At 37.5% G+C, this 27897-nt stretch overlaps 1 protein-coding gene across 3 annotated transcripts in view; it reads left to right on the forward strand.

Moving 5' to 3' along the window:
* Nucleotides 1-27897, forward strand: part of MIER1 (MIER1 transcriptional regulator) — a gene marked incomplete at both ends in the record, with an annotated part of 68018 nt that overhangs the window by 4876 nt on the left and 35245 nt on the right. For 2 of the 3 annotated variants that reach the window (XM_080693390.1, XM_080693391.1), the window contains 2 exons: nucleotides 11702-11726; nucleotides 17048-17193. In XM_080693390.1, coding sequence (XP_080549516.1) covers nucleotides 11702-11726; nucleotides 17048-17193 — 171 coding nt within the window. Of the gene's footprint in view, nucleotides 1-11701; nucleotides 11727-11853; nucleotides 11891-17047; nucleotides 17194-27897 lie in introns of all 3 variants that reach the window. The other variant, XM_080693389.1, reaches the window with a different exon arrangement.

Below are 27897 nucleotides of genomic sequence, written 5' to 3' on the forward strand. Positions count from 1 at the left end.
GCCTTTGGGATGTGGATTTCCTTTTGGGAATCAACCCAGGGAAATGTTTGTCAAGCGATAGCCTCTTTCACCGCGCAGTTCGTGTGGCTGTTGCATCACGGCAACATCGGTTTTTCCAGCACATGCACTTAAAAAATGCCCGATTTATAAAATAAAACGTATTTCCCCCTGCTGGTTAGAGCTGGACGCGGGCGGGCGGGCGGGCGCTCCCGGCCCTGCCTGCAGAGCCCCTGCGGGCGGGGCGGGCGGGGCGGGCGGGGCGGGCGGGGCTGCGCGGCTCCCCACACCCACCTTGGCCCCGCCCCGCGCGGCCCCGCGCGCGCCCCCTCCGCGCGTGCTCGCTGGCCTTTTCCCTCCAGTCCAGCCGCGCGGGGCGCCGCGAGGGGGCGGAGTGGGGCGTGGTGGGCGCGCTCGGGCGGCTCCTGCGCGTTCCCGCCGAGGCAGCGGCGGCGGGAGCGGCGGAGACGGCGGCGGCCGGAGTCCCGTCGCCGAGTCTCACATCCGGGCTCTGGCCGTGACCCAGCCGCGGCCGCCGCGGAGATGTGACCCGGCAGTACGGCAAATATGGCGGAGGTAAGGGAGCGCGCTCCCCGCCCCGTCCTGGCGCCGGGCGCCCCGGCCCCGGCCGGGGGTAGTGAAGTGGGCCTGGCCCCGAGAGGCCCAGCCCTGCCGCTGCCCACCTGTTGTCCGGAGCCGGCCGCGCGGCGGGCGGGCGCGCTCCCTGAACTTAGTTGGGATGGGTCCGGGGAGCCGGGAGCGGGACGGAGTTGGACTCGGGGCAGTTGGGCGCCGTCCGGGAAGGAGCCGGTGGCGCAACTTCGCCGGCCGGTGCCAGGGCCGGGAGCGCAGCGCCGCTTCCTCTGGCGAAGTTTCTTGCCTCCCCGAGCGAGATGCTGTTGCGCCCCGGCGTCCAGGCTGCGAGTGGGGGGCCGTGGGCCGGACGGCCTGTGGCTGACTCCACGGAGATCAAATGAGCCTGGAGAAATTGACCTCGCGGACCCGACGCAGCCCCCCAGACCGGGGGACTCTTCCCTCTGCACTTACCACTCCTCCCCACGGAGAACCTCTGAGTTGCTTTTTCCACCTTTAATTCCCCCTTCACTGTCTAGACACCCCTAACCAAATCAAAGCGACCTGTTTCATTTTCTTTTTTTCACTCTCCAAATGTTTCTTTCCTTAGAGATTTTTCTTGTTTCGCTTGCTCATTTTCTAGTAAACAAGTTTCCAAAAACCCCTTCTTTCGCGGCAGATTGTTTTACATACTTGGGCCTTAAATTGGTGACCATTGTTGGGTTTATAATTAACTGGAACTTAGTATATGTTATTGTGAATTTATATTTTGCCTTTGATTTAAGCCATTTAAACATCCAAAGTTTTGTGGTTTTGTTCTGTTTACTTTTCTTTCTTGCCCATGAAGGAATTTCGGTATTCTTTATCCCCTGGAGGTCACGATATATTTGGACTTCTATGTCTCCTTTGAAAAAATCCGCTTTAAATATTTGATTAATAAGGTATTACTCTTGCTAAATTGCCATTTTCATGGTTTCAGAAGCAACTAAACATAGATCAGGAAGTAGGTAATTTTATTTATTCTCTAGCCCCCAATTTTTGACTTATTTGCTAAGTGAAGTCAGTCGTGAGTACTTTTGTCAATTATATAATGTCCTTTTTAAACCTTTGAATACAGAAACAGGTTATGGAGGCCTTTTATGTACTTGTTGCTCTAAAGGTTTGTAGTTTAGCTCTGAAGAGATTACTTCTCTTATGGAAGTAATGCTACTGCATTATATGTATGTCTATAATATATGTTCTTAAAGGAGGAAGAAATTTTACAGTGGCAGGACTCTATTGAAAATAGTCAACTAAATTTAGGTACAAGAATTATTTCTATTTCTTTGTAGCAAAAGATTTATATTTCAAGGTACAGGAGTTGGAGAACATAGCAGTTTCTATGTCATGCAGATGTGTTTAATCGGTAGGCTGAGTCAGTACCTAGATTTTAGTCCTGGTGAGAAGGTTATTCTTATGTTACGCGTGTGTGTGTGTGTGTGTGTGTGTGTGTGTGTGTGTGTGTGTGTGTTTTGCTGGGGATTGAACCCAGGGGCATTCTGTCTCTGAGCTTACACTCCAGCCCTCTTATCCTTCATTTTGAAACAGGGCCTCACTAAGTTGAAATGGGCTTTACTGAAGTTGCAGGAGTTGGCCTTGAACTTGAGATCCTTTTGTCTCAGCCTCCCAAGTACTAAAATTACATGCTTGTGCCATTTGTCTCACGTTACTTTCTTTCATATGTAAGACGGGAAAGGAGTAATATGTAGCTGGATTTACATATATCTTGTTATCTTGCCAGCCTTCAGTGTACCCTCTTTCAGGGGGTACCCATTAGATATAAGTAGCAGTGTGCTACGTAGATAATGGTGCTGCTGACAATGGTTTGAACTTTAAGTTATGTAGACATACTCTAAAGTAGAATGGTATTTAAAAAATGCTTTGTGTACAAAAATAATTAAAATTTAAAGCCTGGCGTGGTGATGCACGCTTGTAATCCCAGCACTTGGGAGGATGAGACAGGAGGATGGCACAGGTTTGAATCCAGCCTCAATTACTTAGTGAGGCTCTCAGCAAATTAGTGAGACCCTGTTTCCAAATAAAGTATAAAAATAGGTCTGGGAGTATAGCCCGGAGGTAGAAAAGCTCCTGGGTTCCACCCCCAGTTACAGACACACAAATTAAAATTTAGCGGGGCATGGTGGCGCACCTTAGTAATCCCCGCACTTGAGAGGCAGAGACAGGAGGATCTTGCAGTTTGGAAGCCAGCTGTGCTGGCTTAAGAGACCCTGTTAACGAAATTTTAAAAATATAAAAAAAAAAAAAATAGGTCTGGGAGTGTAGCCCGGAAGTAGAAGGGTTTCCAGGAACCCCAGTACCACCACCCCCAAAATTTAAGTTTTATAAAAAACTCACCTAGCTGGGTGTGGTGGCCCACGCTTGTAAATCCCCGTGCTTGGGAGGTGGAGACAGGAGGATCGGGCAGGTTCGAAGCCAGCCCCTCTGGCTTAAGAGACCCTGTTTCCAAATAAAAATGTAAAATAGGTCTGGGAGTGTAACCCGGAGGTAGAAGGGATTCCAGTAACCCCAGTACCACCAAAATAATAATAATAATAATAATAATAATAATAATAATAATAAAACTCACCTAGAAATTTTACTGCTCAGTGGGCTGAAACCTGTTTATTAACATTTTTTCTATTCAGAAAGTAAAGATTGTTGCATTAATATGAGAAGAGAAACAGTATTTTGGAACACTAGTCATTTCTCAGTATTTTCTAGTGTATGCTTTAGTTTTCTTAAGTATTTTCATCCTTTGGAGAATAGACCTCTCATGTTTTACAGGAACACGTGACCAGTTCACAAGAAAAAAAACCTAACTCTTGCTTTCAGTGCATTTATTTAATGATTTGGTATCTTTAAATCATTTTTTACATTCTTCAGCTACTTGGTTTTATTTATAGCAACTTTAGAATGATAGTGGTATTATTTTCCTTCTATCAATACTTAAGTGATTGAGATGATTTTAAAGACTGGTTTCAAAAAAGTAGGTGGAGAAATGCTTTGTTTATAGACAGATTTTACTTACCTTTGTGTGAGCTCCCAGTAGATTTATTCTTTGTGGACTATTGTGGTTTTGGTTAAGTAGACCTGAGGATTGAAGCTAACTTGTGAAATAACAGCAAGTGCAAAGCAACAATAAGCATATATTTGATAAATACGAGGGGCGAAACAGGTTACTGAAGAAATATGTTTCTAGAGAAAAATGCAGTTTTATGCTTTTGGGTTATTATTGTTGTCTCCTGCATAAGAGAGTGACTCTGACTTTGTTTTTCTAGAAAAAAGTAGTTTATTCTTGATTACAAATTGCTTTAGGTATAAATGGAATGTACTAATTTTTCATACTTGATCTGATCATCTTAGTGAGTACATAATAGGAAGTATATCTTTAATGGCTTTTCAGTTGTGGTAGCATTAAAGTCATTTAATGTACTAAGATGTATTCACATGATGGCGGATTCCCCCTTAAAACTCAGGTAATATTTCTCATTGCTTATTTACCTCTTAAAATTATTGACTGATCTTTGTAAAGGAAGCTCTCCTAGTCACACTCAAAGTAAATTGCAGGGTAGTCACAGTTTCACAAAGGCAGTGAGCTTTTGAAAAAATAGGAAGAAATCATTGATCCTTTGGGTTTTATCAGGAATGTGGTATAGGGGCCTTGGGAATGAACAATTTGGCATAATTTCAAGAGTTTGTAAACATGTAAAGGACTTCTCAAGGAAAAAAAAACAGCATAATAATGTAAGACCTTTTTTTTTTTAACCTAACCCACATCTCTATAATATAGGAGAAAAATTAATTAATAGATTTAATGCCTTAGTGTTAGATATTTAATGTTTCCAAAAATTATGCATATTTACTATCACATCTATAAAAACCACAGCATTATGATGTAAGACTTTTTTTAAATCTAAGCCACATTTCTATAATATAGGAGAAAAATTAATTAATAGATTTGTTTAATGCCTTGGTGTTAGATATATGTTTCCAAAAATTAAAAGTATCTATCCATCCCCCCCCCTCTCTCTTTATGGTACTAGATATTGAACCCAGATTCATTCTAACTCCTAGGTATACCCCCAGCCCTAATTTTTATTCTTTATTTTGAAACAGTCTCACTAAGTTGCAGAGGGCCTCACTAAGTAGCTGAGGCTGTCCTCGAGCCTCCTGGCTCAGCCTCCCAAGTAATGGGATTACAAGTGTGCACCACCACGCCTGGGTTTTCATTTCCCTTAAAAACAGATTTCTTGCTCACCACTTTTTTTTTTTCTTTCTTTCTTTCTTTTTTTTTTTTAGTGTGCTTGAATTTTGTATTTTAAGGAAACAGGACTATGCAAAATGGTTGTATTGAAAGTGTTTTCTAGACTCTAAACAAAACTTGTTTTACTGCAGTGGATTTAGGATTTAAGAAATTATATTTAGCAGCAAGTTTTTACTTTTCTCCTAGTACTTATATTTCGGAGCTATTAAGGTTTTATCTAAAGTAGTCAGAAGCTCCAGTACATGAGCACACTTTCTTCGATAGGAGAAAGAATTGAGGCGCATGATGCACAGGTGGGAAAAATATGGTGGGACAAACGAAGTTACTTTAAGATAATTCTGATGAGTGAGGCCACTTTTTCAAGTAATTTAGATGCACTGCCATTGAAGCTGTAGTATGCCTTTGTGAAACATAAACAACTTGATAACAATTTCTTAGATGTTCAGATCAAGTCCTATGTAGTTCAAAAGATTTCCAAATGGTTTTAGGATTTGTTACAGTGATTAAATGCTCACTGCTTTTAGTCCATTCTGTTAAGCTTATCCTATGGTTTAGAAGTTTGACTTTAATAATTATGTAGAGAGGAAATTTATAAAGTAGTGCTCAAAATAGCTTTTTGAAAATTGAGATTGTCTTTTTCTTATAGTCCTAGAGACTGTTAAATATATTCCATCGTTGAGCTGAGTACTCCCTAGTAGTGTTTCATGTTTTAGGCAATTCATAATAAAAGTAAGGAACTTAGGTCTCAAAGGAAATTGAACTAAACTTGAAGTAATGTAAGACTTTTCATCATGGAGAAAATGAAACCGAGCAGAGTGTAGGCAGTTTGTTGTAGACCATACAGTTAGTCTGTGGCACAATTTTTAAGAGTAGAAACAAGGCTTTTGAATCTACTGCTTATTTTCCATAATACCATTCTGCCTTTTACATTATTACTGCTGTAGTAAATTTGCTGTTTTTAACAACAAACCTACTTCTTTTTTTCTTTTTGTTTTGCAATACATCCTGATTGTTTTATACCCCAGGATTCCTGAAAGTAACTGCAAAGTTAAGCGACATAGTTATAATTTTATAGGGGGAGAAGGACGGTAAGATATTGGCATAATACTATATAGCTTTCATCCTGTAGTCGGATCCCAGACTCTTCTCTGGCCTCTCTTCCTATCTCTATTGCTGTGAGAAACCGATTTAATCTTTACACAACTAAGAAACTGATGGCAACCCCTAAGGAAATAATGATGGAATTGGTTTGAGGGGAAATTTGTTCACTTACATACATGAAAAACAAGCTTTTGATTGCTTGGAATAAAGGGATATAATGAATACTTTTTTTTTTTTTTGCTACTTTAATTTTTTTTGGGGGGTGGTATTGGGGGTGGAACCCAGAGGCTTTCTACTTCTGGGCTATACTCCCAGACCCACTTTATATTTTATTTGGAAACAGGGTCTCACTAAGTTGCCGAGAGCCTCAGTAAGTAGCTGAGGCTGGCTTCGAACATGCGTGGTCCTCCTCTCTCAGCCTCCCAAGCGTGGGGATTACAAGCATGCGCCACCACGCCCAGCTTGCTACCTTAATTTTTAAAATAAAGATGATAATCTAGCTTTTTTCTAGAGTTAATCTTCTCTTTTGTTATAAATTATATTTTTGTTGTGTAAGATATTTCCTCCTTGTTCTAGGAAAGTATAAAGGAAGTATTTACTCGGTGGAAACACTAAATATTTGCTACAACTGTTAGCATCTATATCAACTAAATCCTAAATATATATTGGCAAGGATGACATACTATCAAAGTTAATAGAGCTCATTTTTTCATTTGATTTAACATACTTAAACTCTATATGTGTATGTCTTTCTATCTAGTGTTTTCCAAAATGAAAGCTATGTATGCCAAAAAAGTAATTTTTCAAAGTTAAAATTAAAAAAATAGAAGCATGTGCTAGATTTTCTCAAAATTAGAAAGTTTTAACTTTATCTTCTTTTAAGAAGAAAATGAAAATGGCTTATAGTTCCACAAAATAATCTGTACTTTCTTTTTAAAAATGAAGATATAATGCACAAAATGATTAGAAAATTCTAATAATGCCAGGCTTGGTGGTACACTCTTGTAATCCCAGCATTCGGGAGGCTGAAACCGGAGGATCGCAGTTCATGTACAGCCTCAGCTACTTAAGGAGGTTCTTTGCAACTCAGTGAGATCCTGATTCAAAATAAAGATTAAAAGCTGGGCATGGTGGTGCATGCTTATAATCCCAGCATTCGGGAGGCTAAGACTGGAGGATCACAGTTTGCTGGCAGCCTCAGTTAATTATTAGTGAGACTCTCCACAACTTAGACCCTGTTTCAAATTAAAAAATAAAAAATAGGGCAAGGGGTATCGCTCAGAGGTTGAATGTCCCTGGGTTCCATCCACACACACACACACACACACACACACACACACACACACACACACAATAATAATAATAATTAATAATAATAATAATAATAATAAAAAATAAGTGAATTAATTAAAAATAGGACTGGGGGTGTAGCTCAGAGGTAGAATGCCCCTGGGTTCTATCCCCAGTACTGCAAAACTTAAAGAAAATTCTAATAGTACAGAAAATAAAATATTAAAAAGCCTCTTCTCCCAACCTATTACTTAAAAATGACTATATTTTACACAGATTCTTCATGTGTCTTTTTGAGGGGAAAAAATGTATATCCTGGCCCAAGTTTATGTTCTATACTTTTTTTCTCTCTCTTTCTACTTAAACAGATCTGTCTTTTACTCCCCCACTCCCCTAATTTTGTTGTACTGGGGATTGAACCCAGAAGCATTCTTTCTACCTCTGACCTAGACCTCTCCAGCCTTGTTTTTTTATTTTGAAGCAGTCTTGGTATGCTATATTGTAAGTACTGGGATTACAGGCATGCCTGGCTCGCATTCTCTTTAATGGATTCATAGTGTTCCATTGTTTGAAAAAATTGCTTATCACTTCTGGCTAGTTAACTGACAGATTTTAAAGTTTTTTTCAACTTTTTGCTACAGACAATATTGTTGTAATGAATAGTATGCTATTGGTGTACTTGTTTAGGTATATTTCATAGAGTAAGTTTGGTTGGCACTTGATCTCCAGAATGGTTGAAACAACTTGCATTTCAATTATGTATGAGTTCATTTTAAGTTTACTTTAATATCCAATTTAAAAATTTTCCTGCTTACACTTAGAGTTTGAGCTTTTCCTAAAAATTGGTATTGTTATACATAAGTATTTGTGTTTCTTTACCCCACCATCCTTTCACTCCTTCCCTTTTTCCAATTTACAGTAGTAATTAGAGATGTTACAGGCTTTCCTGGAGGGTATTGTTAAATAGATACCAGTTTCAAAAACACATTGATAAAAGTCTGGCAAGACAGGTATCAGCTTGTGTTCACATTTTAAACATGCTTTGAATTGATTTAAAAAAAAATTAGAAGAAGCTAGGTAGAATGATGCATGCCTATAATTACAGTACTTGGGAGGCTGAAACAGGATCACAGGTTTGAGACCAGATTCAGCAATAGCAAGGCCCTATTTCAGGATTAAAAAAAAAAAAATCAATGGGGTTATAGCTCAGAGGTAGATTGAACCCTTGGGTTCAATCCCCAGTTTAAAAAAAAAAAAAAATTTTTTTTTTCCCCCGAAGGAAAGTAATAAGAAAGGAAAAACGAGGTGAAGAAAAAATTTTACACACTTGTTTCTCTAGGAAATACAGGAGAAACCTGAGAAATTAGAGGTTATAGGCTTCCAAGTCTGCCTCATCGGCACCATGGGACTTTGACTCACTTTATATAGCCCTGGTTTTACTAATCTATAAAGTGAACGATTGCCAGATTCCTGGTTGTGGTCAGGTAACTATGCATTTGAAAGTGTGTAGCACTATGTAAGTATAAGCTAGTGCTGCTTAGTGTTCTCATATTTAAATAAAACTTGCTATTATTCCATATTGAAACCTCTTATAATGCTGAATTCACTTTATCTTAAAAGAAATTTTTTTCTCAGAAAGTGATGTTCACAGTATGAACTCTTCAAATGTCAGTTTTCAGAAACTCATTTTTTATTTAATTGGACTTAATTAACTTGCAAGAAAATTAATCTCTTTTCCTACCTCCTAAACTGACACATTTGAATTTTGTTTTGAACATAAACTACTGAAATATATAGATACTAAGTATATCTATAGGTAAACCATCCCCTGTCCATTTCCCCAGGCTAATCTTGATATATCTTCAGTCAGATCAGTCTTTGAAACAGTGGAGTATGTTTGACAGGTAATCATTAGTGTACACTGCGAACACTGGGTGCTCTGCTATGTATGTGCTTACTTAAAAGCGTTCACAGTCCTCTAGATAGTTTGTACTGTGATAAAGGATTTGGGACCTTTTTCATAATATCAAAATGCCAGCTACTTATCAGTAAAACAATGATCATTATGGTATTTATTGTCATTTAGTGCTGGCGAGGCTTCTTATAAACTAAAATATACAAACACCATTTGCAATTCAGTGTCCTTAGTATTACTAATACTTAATATCAGCAGAACATATCATTTCATCTTTAGCTTGCTTTTAAATCAGAAAGCTTTTTTATCAGAATACTCAAATGATTCTTGGCGTGTTCAAAAGGGACTAACTGCTCGAGAACTATTTCTCTTAAGCTAGTTCAAAAGAAATGCTACTTCTTATTTACGTCATATGCATTTGTTCTAAAAGTTTACTAAAAAGACGAAATAACATTCTAAGACTACTCTCTGGGGAGCAAACAGCCTGGGACCAAGTGAAGATGTCAGTAATTTTGCTGTAGCCTTGCACAGAGGTTGAGCTTAAACTTGGGAAATAAAGTATAATTGCATGAAACACAAATGGACTGATATTTTAAAATACTGGTTTGCTGTTTAAGAGTTTTGTGGTAATTAAATTCATTTCAAGTAAGAAATGTGAAACTCTGCCCTAAAGATGTTAAGCTCTAGAAACCTTTTTATGGTTATATTGTTCTCTTCATGTCACCCTACGTCAGCTTCCCTCATATTAGAGAAACCAAGTTAAGAAGCGCTGTGTTGATTGTGTTCTGCTGGAATAACTTCTAAATAATCGTAGTGCTATGATACTGGAAATATATAATACCTGGATGCTGTCAGCTTTTTAAAAAGGACAATAAACTGTGCAGTGGTGCTGCATACCTGTAATCTCAGTACGTGGGAGGCTGAGAAGGAGGAACACAGAATCCAGGGTAGTCTCAGCAACTTAGGGAGACCCTATTTCAAAAATAAAAAAAGGACTAAGGCTGTAGTTTGGAGGTAGAATGCCCAGGATTCAAACCCCAATACAAAAGAAGACAAAACTATATAAGAAAGAATCCATTGTCTTACAAGTACTTAAAGGAAAAAATAAATAGGGACTGTGAGTAAAAAAGTATGCCTTAAAGAAATTTGTCTTAGATCTCTAGCTTTTGAAAAACAGGACATTTTCCTTATTTCTGTTTTGGTTTTGCCTCTCTGGCCTATTACTTAGCAGAAAGAAAGAATGTTGCATATCCCTGTTCCTCTCTTGCTAGTACTTTTGGCCTTCTACCATGTCTATCTTCTAAATTGTCATGAAGTAGATGGCGTAGAATGAGTTGGCAAGGTTTTATTCATGAAGTTCATGCCATTTCAGCATCTTGGAATTATTACTGAATTTGCCTTGCTGTAGTAATTTATGTTTGTAGATGACTTGTTTACAATTGTAAAATAACTGAATTATGATAAAACACAGCCACATACTGTCAAGTGATGACATTACCAAAACGAGTTACTCCCAGTTTTATCCTTACATATTCCAGTTGCTTTTAGTTAAATTCTGAGAGATATACTGATACAGTAGAAGAAACTTTATAATTGAGACTCCTCTGTGCAGTCTTGCCACAGATAACCTCTATAGACTTTAGCTTGGATGGTTGCTAATTCTGTGATTACTTAAAAATATGTTGTTTACAAGTAAAATTAGCCTGATATAGTATTTAGTGCTTAAGTAACTTTTTTATGGTACTGGGGATAACCAGGAGCATTCTACCTCCAAGCTATATCCTTGTTCTAATTTTTATTCTTTATTTTGTAAAAGGGTCTCACTAAGTTATGGAGAGCCTCACTAAATAACTGAGGATGTCCAGGATCTTGTGATCCTCCTGCCTCAGCCTCCCAAGTACTGGGATTACAAGGGTGTGCCACCATGCCCAGCTTAAGTAATGTTTAATTTTTCCTTTTTTTTACAGCATAATTTTTAGTTAACATGCTATCTTCAAATTGTTTATGCCTCTCTTTTCACAACTCATATTTTTAAGTTGTAGACCAACTTAATAGCAAACTTTGTGCATACTTATTTGTCTATTGATAGGAGAAAATCTATTTCAGAAATTCTCAGATCTAAAGTCATAACCTCTTAATCCACATATGTTCTGAGACCTATATTTGCTTTCAAAATCTAAGTGAATTTCATCCAGGCGTGGTGGTGCACACTTGTAATACCAGTACTTGGGAGGCTGAGCCGGGAGGTTTGTGGCCAGCCTAGGTTCAATCTCCAGCACCACCAAAAAAAAAAAAGTGAATTTCATATTATTGTTTTTGTTTCTAGATTCATGAGTTTTCAGATTTTTCTCTATGCCATAATATAATAGAAAGGAAAATATTATATGGGACATTTTAGTTTGATACAATTCAGGCATTAAAACTTATTGTAAATTTTGGTGTTCATTGAATAGTTCCTATAATGTCTGACAATATACTATACAAAAATGCTAATTTGTCTTCTTTTCTCCCCTCCCCTTCAGCCATCTGTTGAATCTTCAAGTCCAGGTAAGTATTTTTTCTATTATAATCTGCTTTACTAACATTTGTCCTATTAGTTGCATAAAGGCTAGAGGTGTTAGACTATCATCTGACTTGCTTTTCTTCTGAATGCTTCTTTTCTCTGGGGAAAAAGAAATGGATGAAATATTTGACTGCCCATGAAAGTACAGGTGAGGCTGCTGTGAACTCATCCTCATGACACTTTTCGGGTTCTCTCTCATTCATTTCCCCCCCTATGCTTTGCCATATGATTTCTTAAATTTTTAAATTGTTATTTGAATTGAAGTATATATGAAGTGTATATTTTTGAAAGGGAATCAATTAGCTTAGAAATACTTGCTTGTTTAAGACATTCAGAATGTTTCATTTGAGAAAAAATTGTTACATATTTACTGAGGAAGGGAAAATAAAGACTCAATAAATGATTAGTGTTGTAAACTGGATCTTGTGATCATTGGACTAATCTGGCCACAGATGTTTTTTGTTTGACCACTGTAATGATCTTTAGTTGTTAAAAATATTTTATATAAAATCTAGATCTAGGGCTCTCATAACCACAAGATTTTAAATAGAGGAAGGGAAGAATCTTATGCCTCGGAGACTTTGTTCCTGAGTGTCCAGGGACTTTGCCAAAGGACAACTTTCTCATGGGTTGGTACAGATTAAGGGTTAGTACAGGTTAAGGAGTAGCCCAGTAGAGAAGAGAGAAGAGTTTGGTAGTTGAAAGCATATATCTCACAGTCTCGCATATATTGAATATTTAGATGTGATATGTTCTACATTGCTTCTATGAACTTTACATACTATTGAAGCAATCAAAACCTTTCTATGTTTTGAATTTTAAGAAGAAACCTTTTTTAAAATGTTTAAGATAGCACAAGCCTCTTTTCTTAAAGTGCTGGGTCCTTTTCGTGAACACAAATTATTGTACTATGTAGTGGTTGAGCTAAATTACTTCCAGAACCCTTTAAATAACTTCAGTGCTCAATTTACAGTTGATTCTTTCTTTATTTCAGCTGGAAATGTCTTACTTTTTCTAACATGCTTCAGAGTAAAGTATGTTAAATTTTGTGACATTTCTGAAGCTCAAGGGTTTTTTTTTTTAAACTTTCTGATTTATATATATGTTCTAGATGATTGAATTTGAAAGTAATCTGACCTTGGATGAGTATTATATCTTTTTAGAATGTAAAATTGTTTTCAGTTTTTTTTTTTTTTCTTTGAAACACAGAAGTTATTGTTGTTGGAACAAAATAGGTTCTAATGTCTATAATATTGAGCTGGAGCCAGGTATGGTAGTGTACACTTGTAATCTGAGTACTTGGAAGGCTGAGACAGGAGGATCCCAGGTTTGAGGCTAACTAGCTTCGGGTACTTTATAAGAAGGCCCTGTTTCAAAAACAGAATAAAAAAATAGAGCTTAGCCGGGCGTGGTGGTGCACGCTTGTAATCCCAGCATTTGGGAGGCTGAGGCCGGAGGATTGCAGTTTGTGGACAACCTCAGCTACTTAGTGAGGCTCTGCACACAGTGAGACCTGGTTTCAAAATAAAGGATAAAAAATAGGGGGGGGGGTGGCTCGGAAGTTGAATGCCCCTGGGTTCTATCCCTAGACCCGCAAAAACCAAAAAAACAAAACAAAAATAGGGCTTTGGGTATGGCTTGAAATAGGATGCCCTTGGGTTCGATTCCTGGTAACACACATGCACACACATTGAGCTGGCCTTGATGGTGCACTTCTGTATTCCCATACTTGGGAGACTGTAACAAGACAGTGACAGGTTCTAGATCAGCCTCAGAAGTTTATCAAGACCCTTAGCAACTTAGTAAAGCCCTGTTTCAAAATAACATAAATAGGACTGGGAGTGTAGCTTAGAGGTAGAATGCCCTTGGGTTCAATCCCCAATTCAAAAAAGACATACATAGAGAGAGAGGCTGAGTTTTAGATATTTTTATGAATTCTGAGGTAGTCACCAGCAAGAGCATAAATATATAATAATAATTTGGCTTTCTTAGTTTCAGTCAGCTTAGGCAAAACTGGAATAATAGTATAAATTGAAGAACACAAATATCTTTAATAGCCTTTACTACTTGTAATATGTAGGTTTTTGTTTGTTTTTGTTGTTGTTTTTTGTTTTGTTTTTGGTGGTATTGGGGTTCCTGGAAGCCCTTCTACTTCTGGGCTACTCTCACAGACCTATTTTTATATCTTTATTTGGAAACAGGGTCTCTTAAGCCAGAACGGCTGGCTTCAAACCTGTGTGATCCTCCTGTCTCCACCTCCCAAGCGCGGGAATTACAAGCATGCGCCACTACGCCCGGTAGAATATATAGGTTGTTTATATAACTCTGGATTGTGTTCAAACTGAGGAAGGTTTTGATGTTAGAAAGTGTTTGAAATACCACACTTCTGCCCAAAGGAACATTCCTTGTTTTTTATAAGTAATGCTAGCTGTAGGCAGTTTCAAAAGTTGGTGGAGAAAATTAGGAATAGAGGCCTCATGTAAAATTGAAAATTGGTCTACTGATAAAAGGCTGTACCCTTTGTAATATCTGTACTTTGGAATCAATGTTAGTAATTGTGGTCACATGACCACACTAAATGGTATGTCCTAGACTCTGCCAGTGGACAGAGGTACAACACAAGGCTTCACTTGTAAGATTAGTAGCCTTCAGAGATGAGGGTTAAGAAAGAGAAAAATTTTTAAAGAAAAGTATCTTTTAGTAATTCTACTGTAGATTGAGAATTTATGACAAAGCAGTGATATTTGCCTTAACTCTGAGGCAAAGTATTTATTTATTCAAATCATTAGTCACAACCCTCTCCCGTAGGAAATAGCCTAATGATTGGCCTAGGAATTGACAGAAAGGAATAGGATGGTTTATTTGTCCTAAAGGACAAGATAAAAAAGAAGTCAGATTAAACAAAGAGGTCAGATGAAAGCAAGGAAACAAAAATTGAAATAGGTTTATAGGAAAAAGACAGTGTGTATGAAAATGGAGTAGTTCACTTCTTCTATTTACTGTAATGGAGCAGTGATGTTCCAAGTCTAAATTAGCTTTGCAGATAATGATAAAAAGTTGAGGGTTAGCCGAGCATGGTGACGCAGACTTGTAATCCCCCGCGCTTGAAGGCTGAGACAGGAGGATCGCATGGGTTCAAAGCCAGCCTTAGATACTTAGGCCCTCAGCAATTTAGTGAGACCCTGTTGCCAAATAAAATATAAAATAGGTCTGGGAGGATAGCCCAGAGGTAGAAAGGCCCTGGGTTTCATTCCCGGTACCACAAAAAATGGAGGGGGAGATTTCAGGTAAGCTGTATAAAACTTCATGATTTGATGACATATACTCAAGAGATTGGACTGCTTTTTAAAGTTGCTAGGAGTGGAACAATAAATAGTTAAGAATTAAGCTTTCTTTTGTTATTATTACTGGGGATTGAACTTGGGGCATTCCATCTATGAGTACACTCCTGGCTAACTCCCTTTTTTTTTTTTTTTTTTTTAATTTTGAAATAGCTCTCACTAAATTGGTGAGACTGTCTGGAACCTACAATCTAAGCCTCCCAAACACTGGGATTATGAGTGTGCAGCATCACACCCATCTTAAGCATAATTATTTTTTTGTCCTCTTTTGGGACCCTTGGATCCAGTTCTCCAGTCAGTACTAAGGTGCCCTATTTAAATGAGGCCAATTTTTTTTAAATGCTTCTCAAACAATAAAGGGTCTTCTAAGAGCTTTGCCATCTTACCCAGCTTATAATTCACTCATCTTAATAAACATGGGCTCTCCTTAAGTATTCTTTGAAGCAGGATACTATATTTTTAGGAGGCTTAGAGTATAGTAAAAGTACAAAAGTTGGAATTAGACACAGGATTCAAATTTCTATTTTTGCTACCTACTTGCTCTGAGATGCTACTTAGTTAAACTTTTAAAACTTGGAGTGTTTGTTTTTGTTTTCCTTTTAAAATGAGGTGATAATACCTACTTGATTGGATTGTTTTAAGACTGAGGTAATATATGTGAAGAGCTTGAGCATGCTGTCGTAATATCTTAAGCAAAAAGAATGGTTCTTATTTTGACAGTTGAGGGAAGTGACTCAAGAACCTTCAGCCTTTGATAGTTCCTTCTTCCTAGTAGTACCGTTTTCAAGATGTCAGCCTCTGTATCTCTTTATTTTACTAGTTCTTTTACTAGAGTGAAATGATGGGATTAGTACATCTGATAATTTAACTTTCAGTTGTTAAAACTGATAAAAATTGCTAATTATTTTTAATGTTAAATAGCCTATTTGTTATTAGTAAGCAATGCTTTTTCAAGCTTAAGTTCAGTTTTGTCAGTAATCAAATGAGGGGGTAGTTTATACAACATTTATTTCCAATCTTTGCATTCTACTGTTATAAAGATTGAGTCTAGAGATAAACTCCATCCAACAGACTAAAAGTGGGTTTACTTACATATCAGTTACTGTACATATTTTTAATGCCTTTAGTAAGAGTTTTTTATATGCAACTTTAATACATTTTGCTTTTATATTTTTGAGTTATTGTAGATCAAAATGAAATGAGTTAAAAGATAGCTACTCAAATATTAGAATATTTTTTAAGAAAGTGCTGATAAAAGAATTCATCTGGAGTCTCACTAGACTATATAATCATGTCACTTAGTGATGGAGATGCATTCTGAGAAATGTGTCACTGGGTGATCTTTATCATTGTGTGAATATCATAGAATATACTTACACAAACTTAGATGATATAGTCTAGTACACACCCATGTTATATAGTATTGCCACCCTTGTACATGCAGTTTGTCATTGACCAAAAAGTCTTTATTCAATTCATGAGAATATTCAGATGACTCTGTATTTTCATAAGACTGTATGTTCTCCTCAGGGGCCAGAGGGGCTCATAATCATTGGGCCTACCAAACATTATTCAAATGATTAATACTGTATTTTTTCCACACAAAAAGACCATTCTTATTTGATAGGACCATTTATTTGTTCCTTACCATTTATGCTTCATGTTCAGAAGATTACAACACAATTTTTAGAGGTACACGTTTTTATTCCCCACCTCAGTTTTTTGCTGTTATAACTGAATATGTAGGGGTGAGATAGGGCAAACAAAAATCCCTTTGAAAAGTTTTGTTCATGTGACGATGAGTAGTAAGGGCAAGAATTTTTAAAAGCAATAAATAATATATACTGTGCATATCTTTTTCTTGGTACTTTTTTTACTTATATCTAGCTTCAAATAATATGTATACACTAACAATAAGATACACTTAATTTGGTTTACCATACTTTAAAAATATTCTTTACCAGGAGGTTCAGCAACATCAGATGACCATGAATTTGATCCATCAGCTGACATGCTGGTTCATGATTTTGATGATGAACGAACATTAGAAGAGGAAGAAATGATGGAAGGAGAAACAAACTTCAGTTCTGAAATAGAGGATCTTGCAAGGGTAAATAATTCTAAATACTAGAGAATGAAATGATTATAACTTTTTTTTGAAGGAAGTATTTGAAGTTTTGGTTCTCCAATTTGGGGGAAATGTTGTATAGTTCATACTGAAAAATTCCAAATGATTATAGTAGGATCCTTAAGTTTTGAAGTTAAGGCATTTGAAAAATAGCTTTATAGGCTGAGTGTGGTGGTGAATGCTTATAATCCCAGCAGTACTTGGGAGGCTGAGACAGGAGGATTGCAGGTTTGCAGCCAGCAATTTAGGCTCTTTGCAACTTAGTGAGACCCTATTTCAGAATAAAAAATAAAATAGGGATGGGGTTGTAGCTTCATTCCCCAGTACCACAAGAAAAAAATAGCTTTATTGATAGACTTGGTGGTTGGCACATAGCTGTAATCCCAGTACTTGGAAAGCTGAGAAGAAGGATCACAGATTATAGACCAGCCTCAGTAACTTAGTGAGACCTTTTCTAAAAAGAAAAAGGGATGGGGATATAGCTTGTAGGTAGAATATCTTTCGTTTCAGTTCCCAGTACCAAAGAAAAAAAGCTTTTATTATGTGAAAAAACAGAATTTAATAGTTACTTTCATAGGAGATCACACATCTGGGTCAAAGTGGGCTATAATAGGATTATGAATTTCCTTTTACACACTTTCTACACTTCCCCAGTTCCTACGGTTTTCTTCAGTCCTCTTCACAGCCAAAATGTCTTAAAAGTCATCATCATTCACTGCATATAGTGTGCCCCTTCCTATCAAGTTGACCCCTGTCTTTCATTGTTACATCTATTGTTAAAATCACTTTTCTCTCTACCTCACTTTTTCTCTGTGGTATTCAGTGCAATTTGCCATTGCCACCTTTTGAATTCTGAGATATCCCACTATCTAATTTTCCCTCTCTTCATATTCAGTATCCTTTACGGACTCTTTCTCCTTTACACAAGGTTTAAATGTTTGCATTTTCTGACTCTCAGTTCTAGACCTGCTTTTCTTGTATCTCTTTCTAGATCAGTGTTCCTCAAAGTACAACCTTTAAGTAGTATTAGGGTCATATGTATCAGAATTACCCATAGAGTTATTTTTTAAAAAGCAGATTCCCATCTCCCCAGCCATACTAAATCAGAATGTCTGGAAGTGAGGTCCAAATATACATCTTTATTGAGCAAGTTTGGATTGCTTGTACACCAAATTTTAGAGATTACTAAACTCTGTGATATAATCTATTTTGTGGGTTCTTTTTTTCCTTAGTCTATATTTTTACCATTAGACTATTTTGTCTGTCTAGTTTTATTTATCCAGCTTGACATTTCTGCTTGGATATTTCAGCAGATGATCTATAAATTTTAGATGTCTAAAACAGAACTACTGATTGTTTTCTCCCCTCTTCTTATTCCTTCCCTGTCTTCACTATATATTTAAATGAAAATGCTATTTACCATTGCTTGCATAACAATCCAGGGAATATCATTTCCCTTTTTTCATGATATATAATTTCTAAATAAGCCTATCATTTCTACGTGTGTGTGTAGGGGGGGGTTGTGGGTGTGGGTGGTGGTGGTGGTGGTGGTGGTGGTGGTGTTGGTGGTGGTGGTGGTGGTACTGGGGTTTCTGGTAACCCTTCTACTTCCGGGATATACTCCCAGACCCATTTTATATTTTATTTGGAAAACAGTCTTTTAAGCCAGTGAGGCTGACTTCAGACCTGTGCGATCCTCCTGTCTCTGCCTCCCAAGTGTGCACCAACACGCCCGGCTTATAAAAATGCTTTTTATCTGTCTTTTTTTCTCCATTTCTGCTTGGGTTGTCATCGCTTTTATCCTAGACTGTTACTGTAGCTTTCTTACTGGTTTCCTTTTCTCCTTAACCATCTTACTTCCATCATATTTCTACTCAGCAGCCATGATGGTCTTTTGAAAAAATATTTTACTATTTTGAGCGAGACAAAGTAAGAGGCTGGCAAGCTATTCAAATAATAGGGATAACTTGTTTGGATGATTTAGGACTTGGGTAAACATCAAGAGAAACAATTGATTTAACACTCAGTGTCACTTCATGTATTTTTGAATTGGAAAGGCAGTAATTTTCAGTTGGTTGCCTATATTCCCAGCAATTCCCATCATTTTAGATGTATGTTCTTGCTTCTGAATAACCCAACATAGGAAAAAAGTAAAGGAAAACAATCATGCCTTTCATCTGATCACATTCTGTATTAGCAAAAGAAAATAATCAAGTACAGTTATATTTTAGGAGGTGGAGTGATGATTTTCTTCTGTTTTAGAAAATGGAATATTATATTTATTTAGTACGAAATTACTAATAGGTTTTAATAAAACTTGAGGCATTTCCTATTTCTCTCTTCTTTCTTCTCCATCCCTCAGCTACTTGTGGCTCCCCCCCAAAAAAAAAAATTTGCTTTCAAATAACCCTTCTTCAGGAAATACTAATTAAAATAGAATTTTTTATAGACAGTAAAGGAAGAAAAATATAGTGGAACCAACCCTTTCATTTCAGTCTTATTCCTTCTTCTTATTAGATTCTTCTCTAACTTCTCTTGGAAACAAAACTTAGGTTTAACTAGCACATTATCACCAATGCTTTTATCCATAATCTGAAACTAACCTGGTTCAGGGCAAATAATGTTGGATTTTCTTTAGTTAAAAACTCTTTATTTATGAACCAAAATAAGTTGGGTATTTATTTATTTATTTATTTATTTTTGCGGGTCTAGGGATGGAACCCAGGGGTGTTCCACCTCCGAGCTACACCTCCTGCTGTATTTTTTATTCTTTATTTTTAAAACAGGGTCTCACTAAATTGCAGAGGGCCTCACTAAGTAGCTGAGGCTATCCGCGAACTGTGATCCTCTAGTCTCAGCCTTCAAAATGCTGAGATTACAAGCATGTGCCACCACTCCTGGCTATTTTTTTTTTTTTAATGAACAAAATTGTTGGGCATAGTGGTACATGCCTATAATCTCAATACTTGGGAGGCTACGCCAGGCGTGGTGGCACACACTTGTAATCCCCGCACTTGGGAGGCGGAGACAGGAGGATCACGCAGGTTCGAAGCCAGCCATGCTGGCTTACGAGACCCTGTTTCAAAATATAAAATAGGTCTGGGAGTGTAGCCCGGAGGTAGAAGGGCTTCCAGGAACCCCAGTACCACCAAAAAATAAATAAATAAATAAATACTTGGGAGGCTAAGACAAGATGATTACAGGTCAGGGACAGCCTCAGAAACATAGGGAGACACTCAGTAACCTAATGAGACACTATTTCAAAGCAAAAAATATGAAGTGCTGGGGGTGTAGCTGAGAGGTAGAATGCCCCTAGGTTCGGTCCCCAGTACATACACACACACACACACACACACACACACACACACACACACACACACACACAGGCACACACCAACAACAACAACAAAAAGAATTTTGTCATGTTGGTTACTCGTTTTTTAGAAGTAAAAGCCAAAACATTAATTATGTTATAAAGTGGTAAGATTTTTTTTCACCTGGCATTTTGGTTGCACATAGTAGTTTTTTATGTAATTATGATAGAAATCTTAAGAATTCATTCATAAGTTAACAATCACTGCATAGAATGTGGTTTTATTTTCATTCGAGTCCTAAACTTGATACTAACTTGATAGGAAATATTTTAATGCATACTGCTATAGTTGCAGGCATATATATCTTGTCAGCATAAAGCGTAAATTTAACATTTAAATGTTTTAGTAGAATTAAATAAAAATTTGGAATTAATGTGATCATAGAATAGGTGTCAAAATCATTCTCATAGTGAATAGACTCTTGTTTTTCATGAATTAACAGGACTCGAGTTTAAATCAAGTTTTCCAAATGTACTCTTAAAATGAAGAGATTAAGAAAGGGCCCAATTGCCAGGCACGGTGGCGCATCCTTGTAATCCCAGCATTTGGGAGACTGAGATGGGAGGATCACTATTCCCCGACAGCTTCGGCTACTTAGTGAGGCCCTTAGCGACTTAGTGAGACCCTGTTTCAAAATAAAGAATAAAAAATAGGGCTGAGGGTGTAGCTCAGAGATAGAATGCTCCAGTGTTCCATCCCCAGTACCGGGGTGGGGGTAGGGGTGGGGAGTGGGCCCAATTGTAGCACTCTATTTGGGAGAAGAAAGAGCAAGATTAGCTGTATCTTGATATATTTTAAGGGGGAAAGTCATACTTAATATATACTTTAAGGCATTTGACATGCTTTCAATCTCTAGAGATAGATAATGAAGATTAGAATGTGAGAGGTTGAGATTTTCTTGAAGAATACATACAACCTGAATTATATAGATAAAAAAGAAATGCCAGCATGGGGATTATAACAATGATTTTTCAGCCTTCATTCCTTCATACTTTATCTTCTAGTCAAGCCCAACTCCAAGAGGCTAGTTACCTTAGGAACCATCTCTGGTCTAATCTGAATGTGGTCCCTTAGGTCTTTCTTGGCTAGAAATCAGCTGTTTTTCTTCTATCTACTCGCTTGATAAGCATTTATTAGTAAATCTAACTTGGCAAAGCAGGCATTAAAATAATACTGTGTGTATCCACCAAATAGGCTCTTACTTGCAGGCCACCATTGGTTGCCACATGCTATAATTTCTTAGTGATCATAATTCCCTGTGGTGTGAGAGAAGACTCACCTCTTGCAGCCAGGAGATTGATGCCATTCCAACCTTATTTCTGTTGTGTTTCATGTTTGATAACTACCTTATTGTCTGAAATTGGGACAGCCAACTTCTTAAAATATATAAGCATGATATATATTTTCTTATTTGTCTTATATTATTCTCATTTTTCTTTTTCCTCATTGCATCTCAACCCAGCATTTCTTATCCCACTATAAAGATGATATACACTTAACCTAAGGTTAGATTTCAAGGAAGGCAGTTAATATGCATATGTAAGTAAGTGCATTAGACTGCCTTGGTTCATAATTCAGCTGTACTGCTTAGTAAGTTTGTGGCTTAAGAATAATATAGTTAATGGGAAATACAATGGAATTCTATTCAGCCATAAAGAACAGAATCATATCATTTGCAAGAAGATGGAACTCCTGGAGAGCATTATGTTAAGTGAGATCAGTCAAGCACAGAAGGAGAAGGGACATATGTTCCCCCTAATATGCCCAAACTAGGAAACACAAAGGATACCAGAGGGACTCCAGATAATGGAGGAGAAATATCAGCAAAGTTTGAATAGAAAGATAGGAGAGGAGGAAGACTGAACTTGATTAATGAGGGTCTACATCCGAATATGTGTAAAAGTATGAATACGGCATGGTTACCGTGGACAATAATTGGTGAGAAGGGGGAAAGGGAAAACGGGGGCCGGGGGGAGAGGGCACCTAGTTTAAATTTATGTTCAATAAAAAATTTGTATTAAAAAAAATACGATGTAATACATCCATACAACAGAAAATTTAAAAGCTAAAATATATGTGTAAAAAAAGAATAATATAGTTAAATTTCAGTTGTTACTACAAAGATAAAAAATATAAAGCAGTTAGAACAGTGTCTGGCACATAGTAAGCACTTCATAAATCTTAGTACTTGTATCATTCAAAAGTTGTTTTTTTTTTTTTTTTTTTTTTGGTGGTGGTACTGGGGATACAACCAGAGGCTTTCTACCTCTGGGCTATACTCTTAGACCTATTTTATACTTTATTTGGAAACAAGGTCTCACTAAGTAGCTGAGGCTGGTTTCGAAACTGTGCGATTCTCCTGTCTTAGCCTTCCAAGCACGGAGATTACAAGCATGCTCCACCACACCGATTTCAAAAATTCTTAAATCTGACCCACAGCTGTGAAAGTGTACTATATGCCCATGATTATTTTGCTGCTCTCCCTTTTCTATACTGTTAACATTTGTATAAATGGAAATAAGACACTGCTACTTTATCATGATGTTTCTATTTAAATTGAAGGAATCCCCTTAATACCTGGTAGAATGCAGACATTGATAAAAATAAAAATAAGCTAGATATCCTCCAGAAAAGGTGAGTAACAGACCTAGTACAATAATGTACTGTTGACCAATTTTTATTCATTCTTTAGTTCCTTTCCCCCAGGGAAATAACCAAATATTTGGTTTACAAGACATCATTACTATTTATAGCATCAAAACCTAGTGGTTCAAAGATAGAAATCCATCTGGAGCTAGCTTTTTCAAAGTGAGGAATTTAGTATAAGACTCATGGGATTTCATTAAGGGTAGCGATGTACCAAGGCCTCAGGGACTCAAGTGCCACCAGAATCTATCTATCTTTGTTTTTGCTTTTCTACTTGGTTCAATTCCTCTTTCCAAATAACTTTGATTACATGATGCTATCAGTTCCTAGGTCTCCCACACTGCTTGAGATAGTCTTTGTGTCTTTCTTTAGGTACTATTGATAGTTACAGAAGCAAGCTATGAAGCAGAGTGTCTTAACCCATACCATGCCTACTTACTACTGAGTAAGAGGCATTACTGTTACAAGCCAAGAAAAATAGGAAAAAGAAAGCACAAATCTGTTTAGGGTTGCATTGTGGATCCCAATCTGAGCATATTCAATTCGATTATTGTAACAAAAGATAAGGACATTCCTGGACCATTGGATAAAACTGTGCTAGGTTGCCTGGAATCCAAAAGAATGAGCAAAATCTGAAAACTTTTAACTCTCTCTAAAGAAGATGATATCCACTAATATGTTATCAGAAAGCCCATAAACAAAGTAGGTTTTAAATTCAATACCAAGGCACCCACGTTTCAACATCTTATTATGCCACGTGTCCTACAACACAAGTTCTAGCAAATTGTGCTTAAGAAACAGGGTAATAAAAAACATGGGGAAGAGCTGGGAGTGGTGGCGCACGCTTGTAATCCCTGCACTTGGGAGGCTGAGACAGGAGGATCGCACGGGTTCGAAGCCAGCCTCAGCTGCTTAGTGAGGCTCTCAGCAACTTAGTGAGACCCTGTTTTTCAAATAAAAATATTTTTAAAAAAAGGGGGTCTGGGAGTATAGCCCGGAGGTAGAAAGCCTCTGGGTTCCACCCCCAGTACCACCAAAAAAACATGGGGAAGAAACTGCAGAATATGCTAAACTTTGGGCCAAGAGAATAAATGAAGCCAAAGAAAAACACAAGAAACAAGAACCACTTCCCCCAAAGCCTGCCTTCTTGCTGCCTTGGGGGGGGGGGGGCAGTACTGGAGATGGAACCCAGAGGGGGCATTCTACCTCCGAACTACATTCCTAGCCCTATTTTTTTATTCTTTATTTTGAAACAGTCTCACTAAGTTGTGGAAGACCTCACTGAGTAGCCAAGGCTGGCTGCAAATTTGCAATTTTTCTGTGTCCGCCTTCCAAGTAATGGGATTACAAGCATGCACCACCACGCCTGGCTTTCTTGCTGCCTGTATAGTTTTCTGTTTATCTTTTTTTGTGTGTATGTATGATGCTGGGGATTGAACACAGCAGCATTCTACCTCTGAGCTACATCCCTAGACATATTTTATTTTGAAAAGGTTGCAGAGAGCCTTGCTAAGTTGCTAAGACTGGCCATGAACCTGCGATCCTCCTGTCTCAGCCTCCCAAGTTTGGGATTACAGGCATGTGCTGCCACTTCTGGGTATTTATTTATTTATTTGTGGTACTGGAGTTCCTGGAAACCCTTCTGCCTCCGAGCTACACTCCTAGACCTATTTTTATACTTTTTTATTTGGAAACAGGGTCTCTTAAACCAGCGCGGCTGGCTTCAAACTTGCGCGATTCTCCTGTCTCCACCTCCCGAGCATGGGGATTACAAGCGTGTGCCACAACACCCGGCACCATTAATCATTTTTATGTGTTGGAAATTTGTACTCTTCCAGTCATTTTGAAATATGTTATAGATTGTTTAACCGGTAGTTATCCTACTGTCCTAAAGAAAAACCAAAAGTAATTTCTCCTCTGGTACTCCTTATCACGCTTCTTTCTATCTTCCCTGCCCTTTCTAGTCTCTTGTGGCCACCATTCATTACATTCTTCTTTAAGAATAACTTATTAGCTTCCACAAATGAGTGAAAAAATGGGGTGTTTCTTAATGGCCTCTGGTTCCATACATGGTGTTGAAAATGACAGGAGTATATTCTTTCTGTTGTATAAATTACTACATTTTCTTTATTCATCCACTGAAGGACATCTTGGTTACTATATTTTGGCTTTTGTGAATAATGTTGTAATAAACATAGGAGTGCAAGTATCTTTTTGGTATAATAATTTTATCTCTTTAGGATGCCCAGTGGTGGAATTGCTAGATTATAACGGTAGTTCTGTTTTTGAATTTTTAAGAAATCTCCATGTTGGTTTCTGTAATGACTATACTGGTTTATGTTTCTACCAACAGTATATAAGAATTCCTTTTTTGATGATAGTAGCCATTCTAAAAAAGGGTGAGATGATATCTCACTATGGTTTTGATTTACATTTCTCTGATGATTAGTGAAATGAGCAAAATATAAGTTTTTTTTGGTGTGGGTCTGGGGATGGAACCCAAAGGCATTCGACTTCTGAGCTACACACCCCCTGTCCTTTTTTTTTTTTTTTTCTTTATTTTGAAATAGGGTCTCACTGAGTTGCGGAGTACCTTACTAAGTAGCTGAGGCTGTCCGCGAACTGTGATCCTCCAGTCTTAGCCTCCCAAATGCTGGGATTACAAGTGTACACCACCATACAACTGCTAAAAAAATAAGAATTTTTAAGAGTAACAAAAAAAGATGCCTTAAAAAAGTAGAGAATAATTATTTTTAGTTACTAGATAACCAGATAAATTAGGTGAAAAATTTAACTCCATCTTTAAACAATCTATAACTAACCCTTCAGTAATAAATAGCTTTTAAAATTATATTTCTAGCCGGGTGTGGTGGTGCATGCTTGTAATCCCAGTACTTGGGAGACTGAGACAGGAGGATCGTGCAAGTTCGAAGCCAGCCTTAGCTACTTAGTGAGGCCCTCAGCAGCTTGGTGAGACCCTCTTTCAAATAAAATAGAAAATAATTCTGGGAGTGTAGCCCAGGGATAGAAAGTCCCTGGGTTCCATCCTCAGTACCACCAAAATAATAATAATAATAATAATAATAATAATATAAAATTATATTTTTTATTTTAGTTACTGTATATAGCATTCTGCTCCAATCAAGGTGACCTAATTATTCGTTCTTTTTTCTATATTTATGTATTTGTCATTTCCTTTAACTTGAATGGCTTTTCTCCATCTGTGCCAGTTTTATTACTGTTTTTTCTAATTCAAACAGTTCAAATACACTATGATGAGGCCACTTTTCACTCTGTTCTTTGCTTAGTCAATATTGGAGGAATTGCTGAATTTTTCTTAGAAAAATTAATTTTTATAAAGTGAATCACATTTCTCATCTGTGTATCAGAGAGAAAAATCTTAACTATGGATTCAAACTAGATTCTACTTTACTTATAGTAGAATTTCTCTGTTCAGTGTGATAGTATTTAAGCTTTATTACCAACCATTGGGCAGGATAATTTGCTGGTCCCTTATACTATACCTGAGATTAGTGGTTCCAAGGTGGTACTATAGTAGTACAGTCATATTATCTGGGACTTTTTTTTTTTTTTTTTTTTTTTTTTTTTTTGTGGTACTGGGGATGGAACCCTTCTCAGGCTGCACTCCCAGACCTATTTTATATTTTATTTGGAAACAGGGTCTCTTAAGCCAGCAATGCGTGATCCTCCTTGTCTCCGCCTCCCAAGTGCAGGAATTACAAGCATGTGCCACCACGCCTGGCCATTACCTGGAACCTTTTAAAAATGAAGATTATCAGACCTCATATAAGTTCTACTAGGTTAGAGAGACTACAATGAGGCTTAGTACCATGTTTGAATAAGCCTTCAAGGTAATTTTTATGTCCTTGAATGAGACAGACCAAGAGTAGAGAGGCTAAGGGCATTTATTTGATTGATAATCTACCTTTTTTCTTTTCTTTCTTTTTTTTTTTTTAATGATACTAGGGATTGAACCTAGAAGCAGTCTACCTCCAAGCCAGGCTCCTAGCCTGATTTTATTTATCTGAAAATGGGGTCTCACTAGGTTTCTGAGAGTCTCACTGCTTGCGATTCTCCTGTTTCAGCCTCTTAAGTACTGGGATTACAAATGTGCGCCACCAAGATGGGCTTTACTTTTTTTTTTTTTTTTTTTTTACAGTGATTTGAGTGCCATAGTCTAATCGGAAGATGAATTCAAGCCAGACATGGTGGCTCATACTTCTAATCCCAGTACTTGGGAGGCTGAGACATGGGGATGGCAGGTTCGCTGCCAACCTTAGCAACTTAGTGAGATATCTCCAGTACCCCCACACACACACACACACGCACATGCAACAGTTTAAAATAGAGCACTGTCACTTCAGTAGCTGTGTGGTCTCTCAAAATATTAGTTAACTCAATTTTAAAAATTAGAGGTAGCTGGGCATGGTGCCACACACTCCTAGATACTAGAGAGGCTAAGGCAGGAGGATGTTGACTTTGAGGCCAGCCAGGGCAACATAGCGAAACCCTGTTTCTAATTAAATAAAAGTAAAAATTAGATGTAATAGTAGTAGCATGTTAGGATAGTTTTGAGCATGAGCTAAATATGAACCCTGAATCATTAATGCCTTTGTAAAAGTGGCAAGTTGCTGCAGTAATTATT

Source organism: Muscardinus avellanarius, assembly GCF_963383645.1.
Source record: "Muscardinus avellanarius genome assembly, chromosome: 3".
Taxonomy (NCBI): domain Eukaryota; kingdom Metazoa; phylum Chordata; class Mammalia; order Rodentia; family Gliridae; genus Muscardinus; species Muscardinus avellanarius.